Source organism: Oryx dammah, unplaced genomic scaffold (assembly GCF_014754425.2).
Source record: "Oryx dammah isolate SB20612 unplaced genomic scaffold, SCBI_Odam_1.1 HiC_scaffold_18, whole genome shotgun sequence".
NCBI lineage: Eukaryota > Metazoa > Chordata > Mammalia > Artiodactyla > Bovidae > Oryx > Oryx dammah.
The window spans coordinates 21,133,029-21,152,167 of NW_024070202.1; the positions used below are offsets into that span (position 1 = coordinate 21,133,029).

General features: G+C 38.1%; 1 protein-coding gene across 1 annotated transcript; it reads left to right on the forward strand.

Moving 5' to 3' along the window:
- The first annotated feature begins 6,229 nt into the window (after positions 1 to 6,229).
- On the forward strand, positions 6,230 to 12,813 carry LOC120878273 (uncharacterized LOC102725191 homolog). Its single transcript, XM_040260950.1, has 4 exons — positions 6,230 to 6,775; positions 10,640 to 10,724; positions 12,002 to 12,141; positions 12,718 to 12,813. Exons 1-4 carry the CDS (start codon positions 6,308 to 6,310, stop codon positions 12,811 to 12,813), a joined length of 789 nt encoding a protein of 262 aa, XP_040116884.1. The 5' UTR covers positions 6,230 to 6,307.
- Positions 12,814 to 19,139: the final 6,326 nt, after the last annotated feature.

Here is a 19,139-nt window from a genome sequence, read left to right on the forward strand (position 1 = left end):
TACATGACCAGAGGAAAAACCATAGCCTTGACTAGACGGACCTTAGTCGGCAAAGTAACGTCTCTGCTTTTGAATATATTATCTAGGTTGGTCATAACTTTTCTTCCAAGGAGTAAGCGTCTTTTAATTTCATGGCTGCAGTCACCATCTGCAGTGATTTTGGAGCCAAAAAAAAAAAGTCTGGCACTGTTTCCACTGTTTCCCCATCTATTTCCCATGAAGTGATGGGACCGGATGCCATGATCTTCGTTTTCTGAATGTTGAGCTCTAGGCCAACTTTTTCGCTCTCCACTTTCACTTTCATCGAGAGGCTTTTTAGTTCCTCTTCACTTTCTGCCATAAGGGTGGTGTCATCTGCATATCTGAGGTTATTCATATTTCTCCCAGCAATCTTGATTCCAGCTTGTACTTCTTCCAGTCCAGCGTTTCTCATGATGTACTCTGCATAGAAGTTAAATAAGCAGGGTGACAATATACAGCCTTGATGTACTCCTTTTCCTATTTGGAACCAGTCTCTTGTTCCATGTGCAGTTCTAACTGTTGCTTCCTGACCTGCATACAGATTTCTCAAGAGGCAGGTCAGGTGGTCTGGTATTCCCATCTCTCTCAGAATTTTCCACAGTTTATTGTGATCCATACAGTCAAAGGCTTTGGCATAGTCAATAAAGCAGAAATAGATGTTTTTCTGGAACTCTCTTGCTTTTTCCATGATCCAGTGGATGTTGGCAATTAGATCTCTGGTTCCTCTGCCTTTTCTAAAACCAGCTTGAACATCTGGAAGTTCACGGTTCACATTTTGCTGAAGCCTGGCTTTGAGAATTTTGAGCATTACTTTGCTAGTGTGTGAGATGAGTGCAATTGTGCAGTAGTTTGAGCATTCTTTGGCATTGCCTTTCTTTGGGATTGGAATGAAAACTGACCTTTTCCAGTCCTGTGGCCACTGCTGAGTTTTCCAAATTTGCTGGCATATTGAGTGCAGCACTTTCACAGCATCATCTTCCAGGATTTGAAATAGCTCAACTGGAATTCCATCACCTCCACTAGCTTTGTTCATAGTGCTGCTTTCCAAGGCCCATTTGAGTTCACATTCCAGGATGTCTGGCTCTAGATTAGTGATCACACCATCATGATTTTCTGGGTCGTGAAGATCTTTTTTGTACAGTTGGAAATGGTAAACCTACATCCTATATCCACATTTTGTTAATTGGTATAGTACTTTAATGATTAACTTATTTTGCAGTAATTTTGTAGAGATTGTAAGTGGCTCCCTATTCATCAAATCACCTTTATTTTTATTATATTATTGAGCAACAGAGGATAATATATTTTTGAACACTTGGGGGAATTTCTACTCTTCTCACTCAGATTTTAAGTACCACTCTTTTTTTGGTCTCTATTCAGCTTTAAAAAAATGTAGTAAGAATCCTCAACATAAGATTTAGCCTCCTGATAGACTTTCAAGTGTATAATGCAATACTGTTAACACAGTACACCATCGTACAGCAGACCTCTAGAACTTATTCAACTGGTATAACTGAAACATTATACCTGTTGAATACCAGTTCCTCATTCTTCCTCCCCACCAAGCCCTGGGCAACCACCATTCTACTCTCCATTTCTGTTTGACTATTTCAGATTTCTTCATATAAGTGAAATCATGCAGTATTTGTCCTTCTGTGACTGGCTTATTTCATTTAGTATAATGACCTCCAAGTTCATTCATCTTGTTGCACATGGCAGAATTTCCTTCATTTTTAAGGCCGAATATTTTCTGTATGTATAGCATGTTCTTCATCTATTTGTTAGTTTGCCACCTCCTCAGGAGCTGCCCAGGTGTAATCTGAACCTGGGCCCTGTACATGGAAGGCAAGTAAAGACCACAGACAGAGGTAGACCATTGCAGATAGGGAGGTAGGCAGGTTTAAGAAGCAAAGGAACTTACATATGTGGCTTGTCTTAGGCAGCTGCAAGACAAGTAGATCTCTGCACTGGTTCCCCACTCTCTGCCTGAATCTTGAAAGTTTATAGAGAGGACTTCCCTGGTTCCCAGGGGTCTGCCCTGGTGGCTCAGAGGTTAAAGTGTCTGCCTGCAATGCAGGAGACCTGGGTTTGATCCCAGGGTCCGGATCACCTGGAGAAGGAAATGGCAACCCACTCCAGTATTCTTCCTGGAGAATCCCATGGACAGAGGAGCCTGGTGGGCTATAGTCCATGGGGTCGCAAAGAGTCAGACATGACTGAGCAACTTCACTTTCCCTGGTTAAAGTCACGTATGCTGTCCAGATAGCCTCAGCAACACAGTACTATCTCAAGGCTGTTTCCTTGGGTAACCTCTAGATCAGGAAACTCAAGCAAGGCAGGCACTATAAGGACAAGGAGGGGATGAGGGACCTCCAGTTGCCATTGAGTCATTGAGTTTTGGGGCAGTTTGTTAAAAAGCATTATTATAGCAAAAGCTGACTTAGTCATAGGCCTATACTTTGAGTTATATAGTGGACATATATTTTGCTTAAGCCTGCTTATTATTATAACTTCTTTCCATAAACTGTTCCTCCTCTTGTGTTTCTTATCTTGGTTAAGAAATTTTGTGGTATCTTTGATTCGTTAAAATGATGTGTCATAACAGACCTTTGGCGATATAACCGCAACTGATTTTTTTTTAATCTTTTTATTCTGCTACCTCTTCACATACATATGCTATGCTTCTGCTACACATGCCTCTTGCTTTTCTCTCAATGGATCATCAGTCAGTTCAGATCAGTTCAGTTCAGTCTCTCAGTCGTGTCCGACTCTTTGCGACCCCATGAATCGCAGCACGCCAGGCCTCCCTGTCCATCACCAACTCCTGAAGTTCACTCAGACTCATGTTCATCGAGTCAGTGATGCCATTCAGCCATCTCATCCTCGGTCGCCCCCTTCTTCTCCTGCCCCCAATCCCTCCCAGCATCAAAGTCTTTTCCAATGAGACAGCTCTTCGCATGAGGTGGCCAAAGTACTGGAGTCTCAGCTTCAGCATCATTTCTTCCAAAGAAATCCCAGGGCTGATCTCCTTCAGAATGGACTGGTTGGATCTCCTTGCAGTCCAAGGGACTCTCAAGAGTCTTCTCCAACACCACAGTTCAAAAGCATCAATTCTTTGGCGCTCAGCCTTCTTCACAGTCCAACTCTCACATCCATACATGACTCCTGGAAAAAGCATAGACTTGACTAGACGGACCTTAGTCGGCAAAGTAATGTCTCTGCTTTTGAATATGCTATCTAGCTTGGTCATAACTTTTCTTCCAAGGAGTAAGAGTCTTTTAATTTCATGGCTGCAATCACCATCTGCAGTGATTTTGGAGCCCCAAAAAATAAAGTCTGGCACTGTTTCCACTGTTTCTCCATCTATTTCCCATGAAGTGATGGGACCGGATGCCATGATCTTCATTTTCTGAATGTTGAGCTTTAAGCCAACCTTTTCACTCTCCTCTTTTACTTTCATCAAGAGGCTTTTTAGCTCCTCTTCACTTTCTGCCATAAGGGTGGTGTCATCTGCATATCTGAGGTGATTGATATTTCTCCCGGCGATCTTGATTCCAGCTTGTACTTCTTCCAGCCCAGCGTTTCTCATGATGTACTCTGCATATAAGTTAAATAAGCAGGGTGACAATATACAGCCTTGATGTACTCCTTTTCCTATTTGGAACCAGTCTATTGTCCCATGTCCAGTTCTAACTGTTGCTTCCTGACCTGCATACAGGTTTCTCAAGAGGCAGGTCAGGTGGTCTGGTATTCCCATCTCTTTCAGAATTTTCCAGTTTATTGTGATCCACACAGTCAAAGGCTTTGGCATAGTCAATAAAGCAGAAATAGATGTTTTTCTGGAACTCTCTTGCTTTTTCCATGATCCAGTGGATGTTGGCAATTAGATCTCTGGTTCCTCTGCCTTTTCTAAAACCAGCTTGAACATCTGGAAGTTCACGGTTCACGTTTTGCTGAAGTCTGGCTTGGAGAATTTTGAGCATTACTTTACTAGCATGTGAGATGAGTGCAATTGTGCAGTAGTTTGAGCATTCTTTGGCATTGCCTTTCTTTGAGATTGGAATGAAAACTGACCTTTTCCAGTCCTGTGGCCACTGATGAGTTTTCCAAATTTGCTTGCATATTGAGTGCGGCACTTTCACAGCATCATCTTCCAGGATTTGAAATAGCTCAACTGGAATTCCATCACCTCCACTAGCTTTGTTCGTAGTAATGCTTTCTAAGGCCCACTTGACTTCACATTCCAGGATATCTGGCTCTAGATGAGTGATCACACCATCATGATTATCCAGGTCATGAAGATCCTTTTTGTACAGTTCTTCCATGTATTCTTGCTACCTCTTCTTAATATCTTCTGCTTCTGTTATGTCCATACCATTTCTGTCCTTTATCGAGCCCATCTTTGCATGAAATGTTCCCTTGATAACTCTAATTTTCTTGATGAGATCTCTAGTCTTTCCCATTCTGTTGTTTTCCTCTATTTCCATTTAAAAAATATTTATATTAGAAGTTGAAAAACAATTATCATTTTATTTTAAAAAAATATTTATTATTAATTTTTTAAGTTGACATTGTTAGTGTTTCTCCAAAGTAGCTTTTCTTTATTCTCAATTTCAAATTACTGCATAATAGCATTTAGAATCTTGAAGTTTCTCTGTTTTGATGTTTTCATCAAACAGCATACAATTTTAGCACAAGAGAAAGAAAGTCATACCTACCTCAGACCCTTATTTCCTGGGCACCAGCATTGCTTATTTCCACTTAGCCAGATAAATTTTGTTTGATTTTTATCCCTCTTTCCATGGAGATTTCAAATTCATTGGCATTGTCTACTATCATATTAGACACTCAGTTGTGACCGACTCTGTGATCTCAGGGACTGTAGCCTGCCAGGTTCCTCTGTCCATGGGATTCTCCAGGCAAGAATACTGGAATGGGTAGCCATTCCCTTCTCCAGGAGATCTTCCCAACCCACAGATTGAATCTAGGTCTCCTGCATTGCAGGCAGATTCTTTACATTCACTAAATCCCGGAATTGTGCCAACCATTTCCTTGTCACAGATCAACAAAGAGGAAATCCATGATTCTTATCTGCTGCTGCTGCTAAGTTGCTTCATTCGTGTCTGACTCTGTGCGACCCCATAGACGGCAGCCCACCAAGCTTCCCCGTCCCTGGGATTCTCCAGGCAAGAACACTAGAGTGGGTTGCCATTTCCCTTCTCCAGTGCATGAAAGTGAAAAGTGAAAGTGAAGTCGCTCAGTCTTGTCTCACTCTTCACTACCCCATGGACTGCAGCCTACCAGGCTCCTCCGTCCATGGGATTTTCCAGGCAAGAGTACTGGAGTGGGTTGCCATTGCCTTCTCCAATTCTTATCTATAGATCCCAATAGTAGAAGCTGAAATTTGCTCAGTCACTTCCGATTCTTTGTGACCCCATGGACTATACAGTCCAAGGAATTCTCCAGGCCAGAATACTAGAGTGGGTAGCCTTTCCCTTATCCAGGGATCTTCCCAACCCAGGGATCTAACTCAGGTATCCCACATTGCAGGTGGATTCTTTACCAGCTGAGCCACAAGGGAAGCCCAAACTGGAGTGGGTAACCAACCTATCCCTTCTCCAGGGGATCTTCCAGACCCAGGAATTGAACCAGAGTCTCCTGCATTGCAGGTGGATTCTTTACCAACTGAGCTGTGAGGGAAGCCCAATACACTTATCATGGTTTAGATGGCCACAGATACCTCAGAAATAGCTTATGACAAGATTTACATACTGTCTGTGCCTTGGTGAAATGCTATTTCCTTACTTTACCCCCCGACTTATTTCTTCTTATTCTTCAAGTTCAGTGCAAATGATAACTTTTCTTTCAATGTCACTTCTATTTTCCTGATAGAGCTAGCTATGCGCTCTCCCAGGCCTCTCTTAACATTATTGTACTATCTATCATATTACATAGGCTTAATTTTTTATCTTCATTCATAAAACTCTTGTGGTATCTATCGTATTACATAGGTTTTATTTTTTGTCTTCATTCCTTTCTCCCAATTTCTCTCACTTTTTTATGGATATGGATTTCAAGTTAATTGTTTTGAATTCCTAGCCCCAGCTCAGTATCTGCTGTGACAAACATGTTGAATAAATACTTGAAGCCACCACAATACTTTCTTCACCTCTACACACACTCCCTATCATGTCTGAGCTTTTTTTCTTTTTTCCTGCTTCATAAATCTTTTAGAGCTTACCCTGGCCAAGAGAGAAAATATTCGATACACCGTTGTTACAGTGGCATGCTTCACCAGTTTCCATATCTGTTGCAGATTTCAACCTGTGAAAACGCCCCTGTGTCCCAGACAGGTAGGAAAGGCAGGGATACTGCAGAGAGGCTGCACTGTCTCATGCAAGATCACAACTCCAGATGGAAAATAAATGCACTGCAACCACCACAATCTGAAGTAAAAGTCAACATTTGGGAAATAAAGCCTCCTGATTTTAGTTATAAACTGTATACATCTTTGAGGCTTGCAGAAAAGCCATTAAGGACCATCATGGAAGAAGAAAGAAGAAAAATCCCTGATTTTCCAGGAAAAATGGTTCACCTTCCCAGCCTAAGGAATCCTCCCAAGAAGGCCATATCTCCTAAATTTATAACTACATTTCCACGTCTGGATTCACATAAAGCAAAGTTAATGTTTGTGGAGAGTGGAAAATATCCTAATGGTGTATACCTCAATCCAAAACCACATGACTTTCGACAGGTACAACAAAAGCATTTGATTCTAAATAACTTAAAACAGATATAGGGAATATATATTATTTTTATTCATGTCTTAACTGTAACAACTATTACGTGAATAAAAAAAGTATATGTTAATATAATGTGTATAAAGTTGAAGCAGTATTTCTCATGGAACAATACAATTCAAATTCAGCAATAAATGAATGGCAAAGGAAAGGCAAGACCCTGGTTGATGTTTCTGATGGGGTTTTATCTGCTGGAAGGGATGACCAGTTTAGGGATGGCTTTAGAAAGCCATTCAAGAAAGGGTTCAAGATCTTGGACTGAAGTATGTTTGGAAAACCGTCTCCAGGAGTTTACTGTCTAGTAATGAATCAATCATGTGACAAAGGGATGGGTGAGTGAAAATTGACAAAGGGGATATTGTATTACTTCAATGCGTCTTTCTAATGGTTTGGAGTCTTTCTAATATTTTGAATAATATATGAGCAAAAATTTCTAATTTAAAATTGTGGTGGGAAATAAATATTTAAGGAGATGTGATTAGATCAAAATATAATTCCATTAGACCATGAGTATATCCTATAATTCACATAAATATGACTCTTGCTAGATAAAGAGAGAAGCAATAGGACTGATAATACCAGAAAATCTAAAAAAGAAAAAAAGGAAAAAGCTTATTCCAGTGAGAAAATATAGGAAAACAGTTAAGAGCATTGAGTATCCTAGTTCTCTTACTTTCTAATAATTTTGTACAAGTTGTTAAGCCTCTCTCCTTGTACACTGGAATAAAAATACTTTATGTTTTATATGGTTATTTTAAGTAATGAAGGAGACAATTATATACAAATTTCTTACAACAAAGTTGGAAATATTGAGGTACTCAATAAAAGTGAACTTTTAGGAGCTATTAGGATAAAAGTTGGGCAATTCAAAAAGCTTTGATCTATAACCTTATTTACTTATCCATCTAAATGCTTATGTTTGTAGTAAATGAAACATATTACCTTTGTAAATGAGGGGAGGTCAATAAAATATCAAGTGCAATTGGTTTATTTAATTTAAATTTATTAATTTAATTTTAATTATTTAATTTATGATTTATGGGGCTGCAAAGAGTCGGACACGAATGAGCGATTGAACTGAACTGAAAATTAGAATTGCATGACTTGGAGAAATAAAAGTTCAAGGAATGAGGAACTTTTTAAAAAGTTCTATTGGAGTATAGTTGATTTATAATGTGTTCGTTTCAGATGTATAACAAAATGAGTCAGTTATATATAATATACATATATTCATTCTTCTTTAGATTCTCTTCTCATCTAGGTCATTGAGCAGAGTTTCCTGTGCTATCAGTAGGTTCTTATTAGTTTTCTATTTTATATATAGTAGTGTGCATATGTCAGTCCCAATCTGGGACTTTTATTTATTTTTTTTTAATTTATTTTTTTATTTATTTTTAATTTTTACTTTACAATTCTGTATTGGTTTTGGCATAGATTGACATGAATCCACCACAGGTGTACATGCGTTCCCAAACATGAACCCCCCTCCCACCCCCCTCCCCACAACATCTCTCTGGGTCATCCCCGCGAGTCAGCCCCAAGCGTGTCATATCCTGCATCAGACATAGACTGGCAATTCGATTCTTACATGATATTATACATGTTTCAATGCCGTTCTCCCAAATCATCACACCCTCTCCCTCTCCCTCTGAGTCCAAAAGTCCGCTATACACATCTGTGTCTTTTTCGCTGTCCTGCATACAGGGTCATCATTGCCATCTTCCTAAATTCCATATATATGTGTTAGTATACTGTATTGGTGTTTTTCTTTCTGGCTCACTTCACTCTGTATAATCGGCTCCAGTTTCATCCATCTCATCAGAACTGATTCAAATGTATTCTTTTTAATGGCTGAGTAATACTCCATTGTGTATATGTACCACAGCTTTCTTATCCATTCATCTACTGATGGACATCTAGGTTGTTTCCAGGTCCTGGCTATTATAAACAGTGCTGCAATGAACATTGGGGTACATGTGTCTCTTTCAATTCTGGTTTCCTCTGTGTGTATGCCCAACAGTGGGATTGCTGGGTCATAAGGCATTTCTATTTGCAATTTTTTAAGGAATCTCCACACTGTTCTCCATAGTGGCTGTACTAGTTTGCATTCCCACCAACAGTGTAGGAGGGTTCCCTTCTCTCCACACCCTCTCCAGCATTTATTGCTTGCAGATTTTTGGATCGCAGACATTCTGACTGGTGTGAAGTGGTACTTCATTGTGGTTTTGATTTGCATTTCTCTAATAATGAGTGATGTTGAGCATCTTTTCATGTGTTTGTTAGCCATCCGTATGTCTTCTTTGGAGAAATGTCTATTTAGTTCTTTGGCCCATTTTTTGATTGGGTCGTTTATTTTTCTGGAATTGAGCTACATGAGTTGCTTGTATATTTGAGATTAGTTGTCAGTTGCTTCATTTGCTATTATTTTCTCCCATTCGGAAGGCTGTCTTTTCACTTTGCTTATGTTTTCCTTTGTTGTGCAGAAGCTTTTAATTTTAATTAGATCCCATTTGTTTATTTTTGCTTTTATTTCCAGAATTCTGGGAGGTGGATCATAGAGGATCCTGCTGTGGTTTATGTCGGAGAGTGTTTTGCCTATGTTCTCCTCTAAGAGTTTTATAGTTTCTGGTCTTACATTTAGATCTTTAATCCATTTTGAGTTTATCTTTGTGTGCGGTGATGGGACTTTTAAATTTTATGTCAATTAATTTGCTTTTTAAGAGTGAATGGGAGCAGCAAGATATAAATTATACAACCACCAGATGTCAGTATTGTTACAGCTTTAAACAGCGGACAATTTTTTTTCTAAACTTGGCTTCACATTGGATTTGATGAAAGACAAAAAAATTTGTATTAAGGAGTTTCCTTTGGGACTTTTAATATTTTATTATTTGCTGTGGCAGGACTAGAAACACTAAGAAGAGAACCTCGTCTAACTTCTGCATCACAACCCAAGTTCATTCTTCGTTGTGCCACACTGATTTAGCTTTCAAGCAGAGACGGAGAAGGCAATGGCACCCCACTCCACTACTCTTGCCTGGAAAATCCCATGGATGGAGGAGCCTGGTAGGCTATAGTCCATGGGGTCGCTAAGAGTTGGACACGACTGAGCGACTTCACTTTCCCTTTTCACTTTCATGCATTGGAGAAGGCAATGGCAACCCACTCCAGTGTCCTTGCCTGGAGAATCCCAGGGACGGAGGATCGTGGTGGGCTGCCGTCTATGGGGTCGCACAGAGTCGGACACGACTGAAGTGACTTAGCAGCAGCAGAGACGTTTGTGTTGTTTTATTTGATTAGATTCTGGGAAGTGTACAAATTCTATTTTAGTTCATATTGGTGCATTTAAGCCGTATTAAAAAAAACTTTGTTTTATAATATACTAAAAACAATCAATATTTATTCTATTCAGTCTCAGCAAATCATTTTTAGCTTTATTCAACATTTTTTCCTATTGCCTGAAATAAATTCAGCTCTAGAAATAAAACGTAATTTTATCTGCATTTGAGATTGTGTTGCTAAATTCTGAATAGATTCTTTTTATTTTATCTTGTTTAAAATATCTTTTCTAAATTATTCACAGAAGGATAAGTGAAGTTCTCACACCATCATAAAAAGAATTGGTTAAACACTGTCTGGAATCTTGGATTATTACATCAACTGTTCATATGCAGGTTTTAAATACTACAACAAAATCCTCAGAATACATTTTACTGGTGAAATATTTAATATTTGGAGAAACCGAATTCCAAATAGAATGTTAGCAATAAAAAACAATATTTCTTAGTAATAGCACAATCTTCTCTTTACATGTCTAGAATGAACGTAATTTACCAAATTTTGTGACGACTTATGAAAAGGATCCTTTTGGATTAAAATTTAAGTCACAACACTTAAGTACGGGTAAGTTGTTATTATAAAGTTATAAACATGGCAAATATAAGCTTTCTGCATTATATCTTAACAGGAATATTTTAAAAGGTAAGTAATTAAAAAGGCATTTTTTTACTTATCACCTTTAATGATACAGTAAATTTTTTAAATTCTCAGTTCATTGATGGCAAAAATCCATATGCTTTGTTATCCATAACTTTTAATATATTACTAAAAATTTCTAAAACTCGAGTTATAACTCAGTGCGTTCTGTGTGGAGAACCAATGAGTTAAAATAGATTCCAGAAACAAGATGCATAGCTTTGAATCCTGGCCTCACTGCCCTAAATTACCTAAGCTGTCTATATCTTAGTTTCCTTACCTATAAATGGGAATGATATTAGTTGAATTTACATCCTAATATTTGTGAGCATTGAATCACTGGGTCTCCTGCAAGGCTGGCATATTCTTTCTCATTTGATCCACCAGGGAAGCCCATACGTATATAAATAATGTATGTAAATAATGGTAAATAAAGTGTGTAAAGCATATGTTGTCTATCACATGGTAATATACATACCATTAGTATTATTATGGTGCCATTTGTATGGTGTTTATGCAGACTTAATCTGTATAATCCAGTATTTTTATATGGATAAGGCTAATACATACTGTATTTACTATTATAATTACATATCAATTATAAACCAATAAGGTGTTAACAATGGTTGTTTCTGGATAGTAGGCTAATGGTTGAATTTTATTTTCTTCTTTTCAAAATGAGTAGCAAATAATTTTATAATTGTAAAATTAATTTATTTGCAAATAATGTACACATTTTAGCATGGATTAAATTTAAAAGACCTTGTCTAGGTACATAATTGAACCTAATTAGATTAGTACACCTCAAATTTCCTCGTGTCTAAGTCACTATGGAAGGAAACACCAAAAATATTTTATAAGACCAAGTCTTTGATGTTAGGAAATATCTAAGTCAAATATAAGGTAGAATGCAAAATATGCCCTTCAAGTCAAAACCACTAATGAGAAAAAAATTTTTAAAGAGGTTCCCAAGGAAATAAAATAAGGTAGGATTTGAATTGATGTTTGGAGAAGGGCAAAATTAATTCTAGCAGAAATAGTAGAAAGGATAAGCAATTTTAAATTTAGATTTGCACCTATAAATGGCCCAGCAATTTACTGCTCCTGGGTCCCGATCTCCAAAAATGAGACCATCTTGTGAGAGACTTCATGAACAAAAAGACTCATGTCACTGCTAAGTTTCTCATTTGTCTTCCTGTCTCTAGTAAGTGGATGCCCATTGCTGAAAAATGGTCAACAGAACAATACAGAAAGATTTATCACCTACAAGCCTCGTGAATGCACCTGGGATTCAAAGCTAATTTTACCAAAAGCCCCTTGGCCCGTTAAATCTGCTTCATACACAGTGAGTTTGCTTCTTTTTCCATAGCTGTTGCGGTTGTATATAGCATTGTTGTTAACAATTGCTTTAATGCAGGAATTTTTCATTTGTTATAGTGAAAGATATGCCTATCTTTAAAAGTGAATCATTCAGATTTCTGCTTTTACTTAAAATGCAAACAACGGATTATCTATTTGAGGTGTTTTTTTTTTTTTTTTTTTTTCTTTCTTTCTTATATCAAAGATAGTTGACATGATGGATTGAAGCCTAAATGTTGTGGGAAATCTTTCCCAAATTTACTCCCACTCTTTTTGGAGCAGCCCATTTTGAGTGTATTGCACTCAAATAAGGCCTGACAAGAAGGTTCTCCCAAACTGAAAAAGATGCTGAAACACATTTTATGCCTCAAATTCTCCCCTGGACAAATTAGGCTTCTTTGAATAGTCTTGCATGTACAAACAGAACAAGATGTGCGTTTAGCCTATGGAGCAAGTTTTTAAAGCCAAAGATTATTAAATACCAATTTTTTAAAAGATAAATGAAAATTAAAGTTGATATATGCTTGCTTTCACTAACTTCCTTTATACCATCTTCCTTAAGAGACACAGAAGGCGGCAAGATGCATACAGTGCGTTTATGGATCGTGTGGAAGAAAAGTTTAATAAGGCATGCAAGAACAATGGGCAAAAATTTTAAGATTTCTCGTTGAACAGTTAGATTAACTCTTTAGAATTACTACTCATATGACTGTTTTCACTGCTATGTGCTTTATCCTACAGAAGCTCTATCACAGGAATTATAAAGGAAGTATTTGTGTTGTGCTTAAACCATTTTAAGAATCCAGTCCCTTGATCAAATAATCATGATTTTTCCTAGATTTCAGCATCATTCTGGAAAACTACACATTGATCATGTTACAAATCCAAATTTCATAAACACTGTTGGTGCCAGCCAACTCCCCTCAGTCTTTTTTATTCCAGAGAATTTGTGCTTAACTTTCAAAGGCCAACATCCACATCTCCTTGCCCAAGGCTATCTCTGGCTGCTGCGCTGACCACAACGGGTCCTTGTGCCTGTTGGCTTTATATCTCCTAGCAGCAGCCCTCAAACAAGAACTGAGATGGTTGTTTTACAGTGTTCCCCAGGGCTCCCCAAGGGGGTTCAACTCCCATTGTCTCAGTAATTATTTACACTTTGTTGACTTCCTTCCTTTTCCTTTATCACCTGCCTAGGTTCTTACCTTCATCTGAGGAATTACATGATTTCATTAGAATCCTTGAATTGTCTCCTTCTGCCGGTTTCCTCTCTTGTAGGCACCTTCAGTCACTTTGCTCTATAAATGATGACTCTGGCCTCTCTGAACTGGCTCCTTCCTCAGAGGAACCAGAATGGATATTCTGCAGTGCTTCCCCTCAAGAATAATGATGCCTACTTCTTTAAAAAGGCCTTCAGAGTTTTAATCATTTACTTAATTTGGATGGAATGGAATGTGAGAATAACAGGTCTTGCCCACCCAACTTTTAAAAAGCCCTGTAGAAATAAGTCTGTTAGCAGCTTCTCTGTGAAACATAAGAGTACTTATTTCCTTATGTTCTCTGCTTTGGGGCTTTTGCCTCCTTTCAAGACAACAGGAAGCATCCCATTTCCACACCTTGTTAACACTTGTATTCCTTGCCTCAGTGAACTCTACCTCCTATCACCTGAGAGCCTGGGCACACCAGCTCTCTAACTCTTCAGGGGGCTTCAGCAATTTCAAGGCAGTCATCCTCCCAACAGCCTTCCTCTGGTCTCCCCTCCCCACCTCCCAACTGCAATCTTATTTGAATACCCCTGTCCATCAATGGCAACCCACCTCAGTGTTCTTGCCTGGAGAATCCCAGGGACGGAGGAGCCTGGTGGGCTGCCGTCTATGGGGTCGCACAGAGTCGGACACGACTGAAGTGACTTAGCAGCAGCAGCCCATCCAGGTACCAACATTAGCCAGAGCATACCTCTATCTAGCATAGCTTTTTTTAAAAATTAAAGTAACCCCTGGTGGCTCTTTGGTAAAGAATTTGCCTGCTGATGCAGGAAATGCGGGTTCCATCCCTGGGTCAGGAAGATCCCCTGGAGAAGGGAATGGCAACCCACTTCAGTATTCTTGCCTGGGAAATCCCGTGGACAGAGGAGCCTGGAAGGCGACAGTCCATGGGGTTGCAGAGTCAGACGTGACATAGCAACTAAACAACAGCAAAAACATAGTTGATGTATAATATTGTTTGCTTCAGGTGTACAACGTAACGATTCACAGTTTTAAAAGTTATAGTTCATTTATAGTGATTATAAAATATAGGCTATATTCCCTGTTATATACAATATATCATTGTAGCTTATTTATTTTATACATAGTAATTTGTACCTCTTACTCCCTAACTCCACTATTGCTCCTCCCCAGTTCTCTCTCCCCTTTGGTAAACACTAGTTCTCTATAAGTCCGTTTCTTTTTGGCTGTATTTGCTAGTTTGTTTTATTTCTTAGATTCCACATATAAGTGATATCATACACTATTCGTCTTTCTCTGTCTGACTAATTTCACTTAGCATAATAGGCTCCAAGCCCCTCCATGTTGTTGCAAATGGCAATTTTCAACTTTTTCTTTTTTATGGCTGAGTAGTATTTCATGGCATATGTATAGTGGTGGCTTAGTAGCTAAGTTGTGTCCAACTCTTGCAACCCCACGGACTATAGCCCACCAGGCTTCTTTATCCATAGGATTTTCCAGGCGAGAATACTGAAGTAGGTTGCCATTTCCTTCTCCAGGGAATCTTCTTGACCCAGGGATCAAACGCAGGTATCCTGCACTGCAGGCAGATTTTTTACCAACTGAGCTACCAGGGAAGCCTATATATATATAATATGTATACATTATATATATATATATATACATGTGGGGCCCTAAAAAAGAAGGGCTAGCTTTGCAGTTTAGAGCTAAGATGGCGCCTGGCGGAAGAGATAAGGGCGCGGCCTAAGTTGTCTGTCAAAACTTTTGATTGGCTCTCTTGATTTCTGTACACGTAGATAGCGCGTGATCACCATAGACTCCTGTTATAATGATGGCACATGACGATTTGACCTTTAATGTGACTGGTGCAACTATGGAAAGTCCCTCGCAAACCCCTCCCTGCTTGCCTTTATAAACCAAGAGCTTACAACAATAAAGTGGAACTGCTTAGACAGAACCCCTGTCGCGTTTGATTGTCTCTTGCTCGGCTCACCGAGGGGCTGGGTTGCGGACAGCAGGCTCACCTCTCCTCGGGACCCCTCGGCTTTGCTGAGGGAAGTTCCACTGCCTCTCTCTTTCTGCGGAGCGCCCCCCGCATATACATTCACCACATCTTCTTTATTTATTCACTTGTTGATGCATGCTAAGGTTGCTTCCATATTTTGGCAATTATAATTAATGCTACTATAAACATTGGGGTGAATGTATATTTTAAATTAATGTTTGGGTTTTTTGAGGATATATACCCAAGAGTGGAACTGCTGAGTCATTTGGAAATTCTAATTTTATTGTTTTTAGAAACCTTCATAATGTTTTCCACAGTGGCTGCACCATTTTACCATTCTCACGAACTGAGTACAGGGTTCCTTCCCTTTCTATCCTTGCCAACATTTGTTATTCATGTTCTTTTTGATGATAGCCATTCTGACGGGTATGAACATGCTTATAAGTGATGCACTGCTTCTTTTTCTAACTAAGTAGTGAAAAACAGGGTCTTGTCTGATTTTGTTTTGTAGGTGTGTGTGCCTGGAATGTAGTACTCTGAAACTTTGCTCATTGAATAAATGTAGGAAACCGGGATGAGTGTCATTGTAACACATGGATATAGATTACCAGGAATTAGAAATAAAGTGGTCTGTTTTGTTACACTCCTCAGCACTCTGCCATCTTCCTGTGGCTGATGGAGGAGATGCTTAACTGTGTGAGATAGGACATATGTATGAGTCCTTGATTTTTGCATCTTTTAGTAGTTTTTTTTTTTTACAAATCAGACTCAGCAATGTGCAATCACTTTCATAGACATAACTTCACTCAATTCTTTCCAGAGCATGCAGTGTTTAGTTGGGTATTACTATTATTGCAATTTTATAAACCTGGAAACTGAAGTCCCATTAGAAATTTAATGTTCATAACACTTATAAATGATGTCACTGCAAAACACTCACAATGAGTGGCAGATCACGGTAGCATGTGCAGCCTTTCTGATAAATAACCCCAAATAAATTTGCTTGGCTGACACAGTATAGTTCTTATTCCATATCACAGCTGTAGCCCTATTCAAGGAGTCATTTTTGTTATCATGGAGGTATGAACTTGGTCTAGATGGATAGCTCTATAATGAGTTAAAAGGATTGAACAGATGACATCTACCATTTGCAGTCAAGTTTCTGGTTCTGGGAGTGATACATCAGGTATACCTCACCCTTTATAGAAGCTAATTCAGGAAAATCTGCCTCACATTTCTCCTTTGTTCAATTAGACAGCAGATGAACCAAAACAACATAGCGCTTCCTGAAGTCCTTCCTGAATATTTATTTTCTATGCATTTCCTTATGAGAACATTAATGGGTTTTATCATCAACCAGATAAGAGGGAAATTAACACATTCTCAGAGGCCAAAAAAAAAAAAAAAAGTGGTTTTAAAGTTTTAGAACAACAAAATTTTCAAATTAAAAAATTATCTGACTTGAAAGTTCCTTGTTGCAACAGAGATAAGAATACTCATCAGAGTTTTTATTTTGTTTGTGAAAGATCTTTCAACTATAAGTGGAAATGTTGAGAAAACTTACACTTTCTGGTAACGCCCAAAGTTAAAGACATGTTCTAGTCTCAGGTTAAGAAGAGTGAGAGAAACAAGAATAATCCTTGTTAGTTTTCACCATCAAGCTTTCCTGAGGCAGGCATTGCAAATTTTTTGTATCTTTCATAGTAACAAGAATAATTCCTAACATATAGAGTATCTTCTTTTAAAGGGTGAATGTCACAGTATTTGGGGGGATATAGCTGGCTAAACGTAGACTTCCCTGGTGACTCAGACAGTAAAGAATCTGCCAGCAATGCAGGAGACCCAGGTTCAATCCCTGGGTTGGGAAGATTCCCCTGGAGAAAGGCATGGCAACCCACTCCAGTATTCTTGCCTGGAGAATCCCATAGACAGAAGAGCCTAGTGGGCTACAGTCCATGGGGTTACAAGGAGTTGGATACAACTGAGCAACTAACATGTCAGCTGGTTAAGGGTAGAAAATTTTGACCTAAAAAAATTGAAGACAATGTAGCAACCAGGGTGGAAGTAATCCACACACAAAAAAGACACTTTTCCAGGGGGGATGTTAGTCCAAGACAAAAAAATAAGAAAGTTTAATTTGTGACATAGCAATGTTTTTCTATGGCTTAAATTGTTCCCAGAAGTATATTTTATTTCAAGAATCACAAGACGCCAGATGGTCTGTGATAGTATTTATTTCTCAAAGAAAAATTCAAGAGTTTTATGTATGAACTTCATGTTCATATTTACAAGGTGACATAGATTAAAACAGTAAAAGTTTACTTTATGTTTACTGCATATTAAGTCAAAACCTGAATTTTATTTTTCACTTTTTTTCAACATATGTTTTTTAAAGTTTACTTGAGAAACTCAGATAAATTAAAAGACAGATGATATTCAGCTAACAGAGACAAAATATGTCCTTCTTGAAGATCATCAGCTTTGGAGAATTTATAGTTCCAGAGGGGGAAATAGTCTTTCTTTTAATGTTTGAAATCAGTTTCAAAAATTCTGTTTAAAAACCTTGCAGGAAAGAAAAAGAAATCACTTATAACTTCTCGTTTTTTTCTGATCAAGCTTTGATAATTATCATCTTAAAAAACAAAATGAGGATAGAACCTCATGTCTCTGACATTGTTATCAAATGAATTATCCTATCTTCTTTCTTATTTCCAATTCCAAAACTAATTGAAAGTTGAAAAGTTTAGTTGCTCAGTCATGTCCAACTCTTTGTGACCCCATGGACTGTAGCCTACAAGGCTCCTCCATCCATGGGATTTTCCAGGCAAGAGTACTGGAGTGGGTTGCCATTTCCTTCTCCAGGGGATCTTCTCAACCCAGGGATCGAACTCAGTTCTCCCATATTGTAGACAGATGCTTTACCGTCTGAGCCACCAAGTGGCTAAAACTAATTGAAATACAGTCAAATAAGGATTTAATAGCTCTGTTTATATAAGCAACATTAAGTGGAAAGATGAGGCAATGAGTTATTGCATTCCACAAAGGATGTTCTTCATAATTCAAGTTTCTTGAAATGTTAATAGGTGATCCATGAAAAGAAAATGTATTCCTTAGAAAAATAAATGTAGCAAATACTGGATTAAATGTATTAGGTGAATTTACTTAGGGAACGTGAATAATAAGGCTGGAGTATTCCAGAGCTTCGTTCTTGGCCCTCATCTCTTTCCTGTTTATATGTACTCCTTTAGTGACTTCTCTTATCCTTACTGCTTTAAATGTCATCTACTTACTTAACCTAATGTGTATTCCTAGCCCTGGCAACTCTCCTGAACTCTTAGACTCTTACATATGATAACATACTTGACATCTCCCCCATGAGGTCTAATAGTCTTTCAGACTTTCCACATCCAAAGCTTAGTCCTAATATTCTGCCCCAATCCTCTCAGTCTTGCCCATTTCATTAAAAAGAGCAACTATGACCTTCCATTTGCTCAAGCAAAACAATTTTTTTAAAGGTATTAAACTTTTATTGACAAAGGATTTACATAATTCAAAACGGATAATATAAGTAAATATATACACCATATTATGTACTGTTGCTAATCAAAATACATATAATTTTAATTCAGATAAGTAAATATGAGTGTCCCACATTAAATTTTTATTAGAAATTCATGCCTTATTGTTATAAATATAGAAATAATGGAAAAATACAATTGGTGCATAAGAAGAAATATTTAACTATATAAATGCACA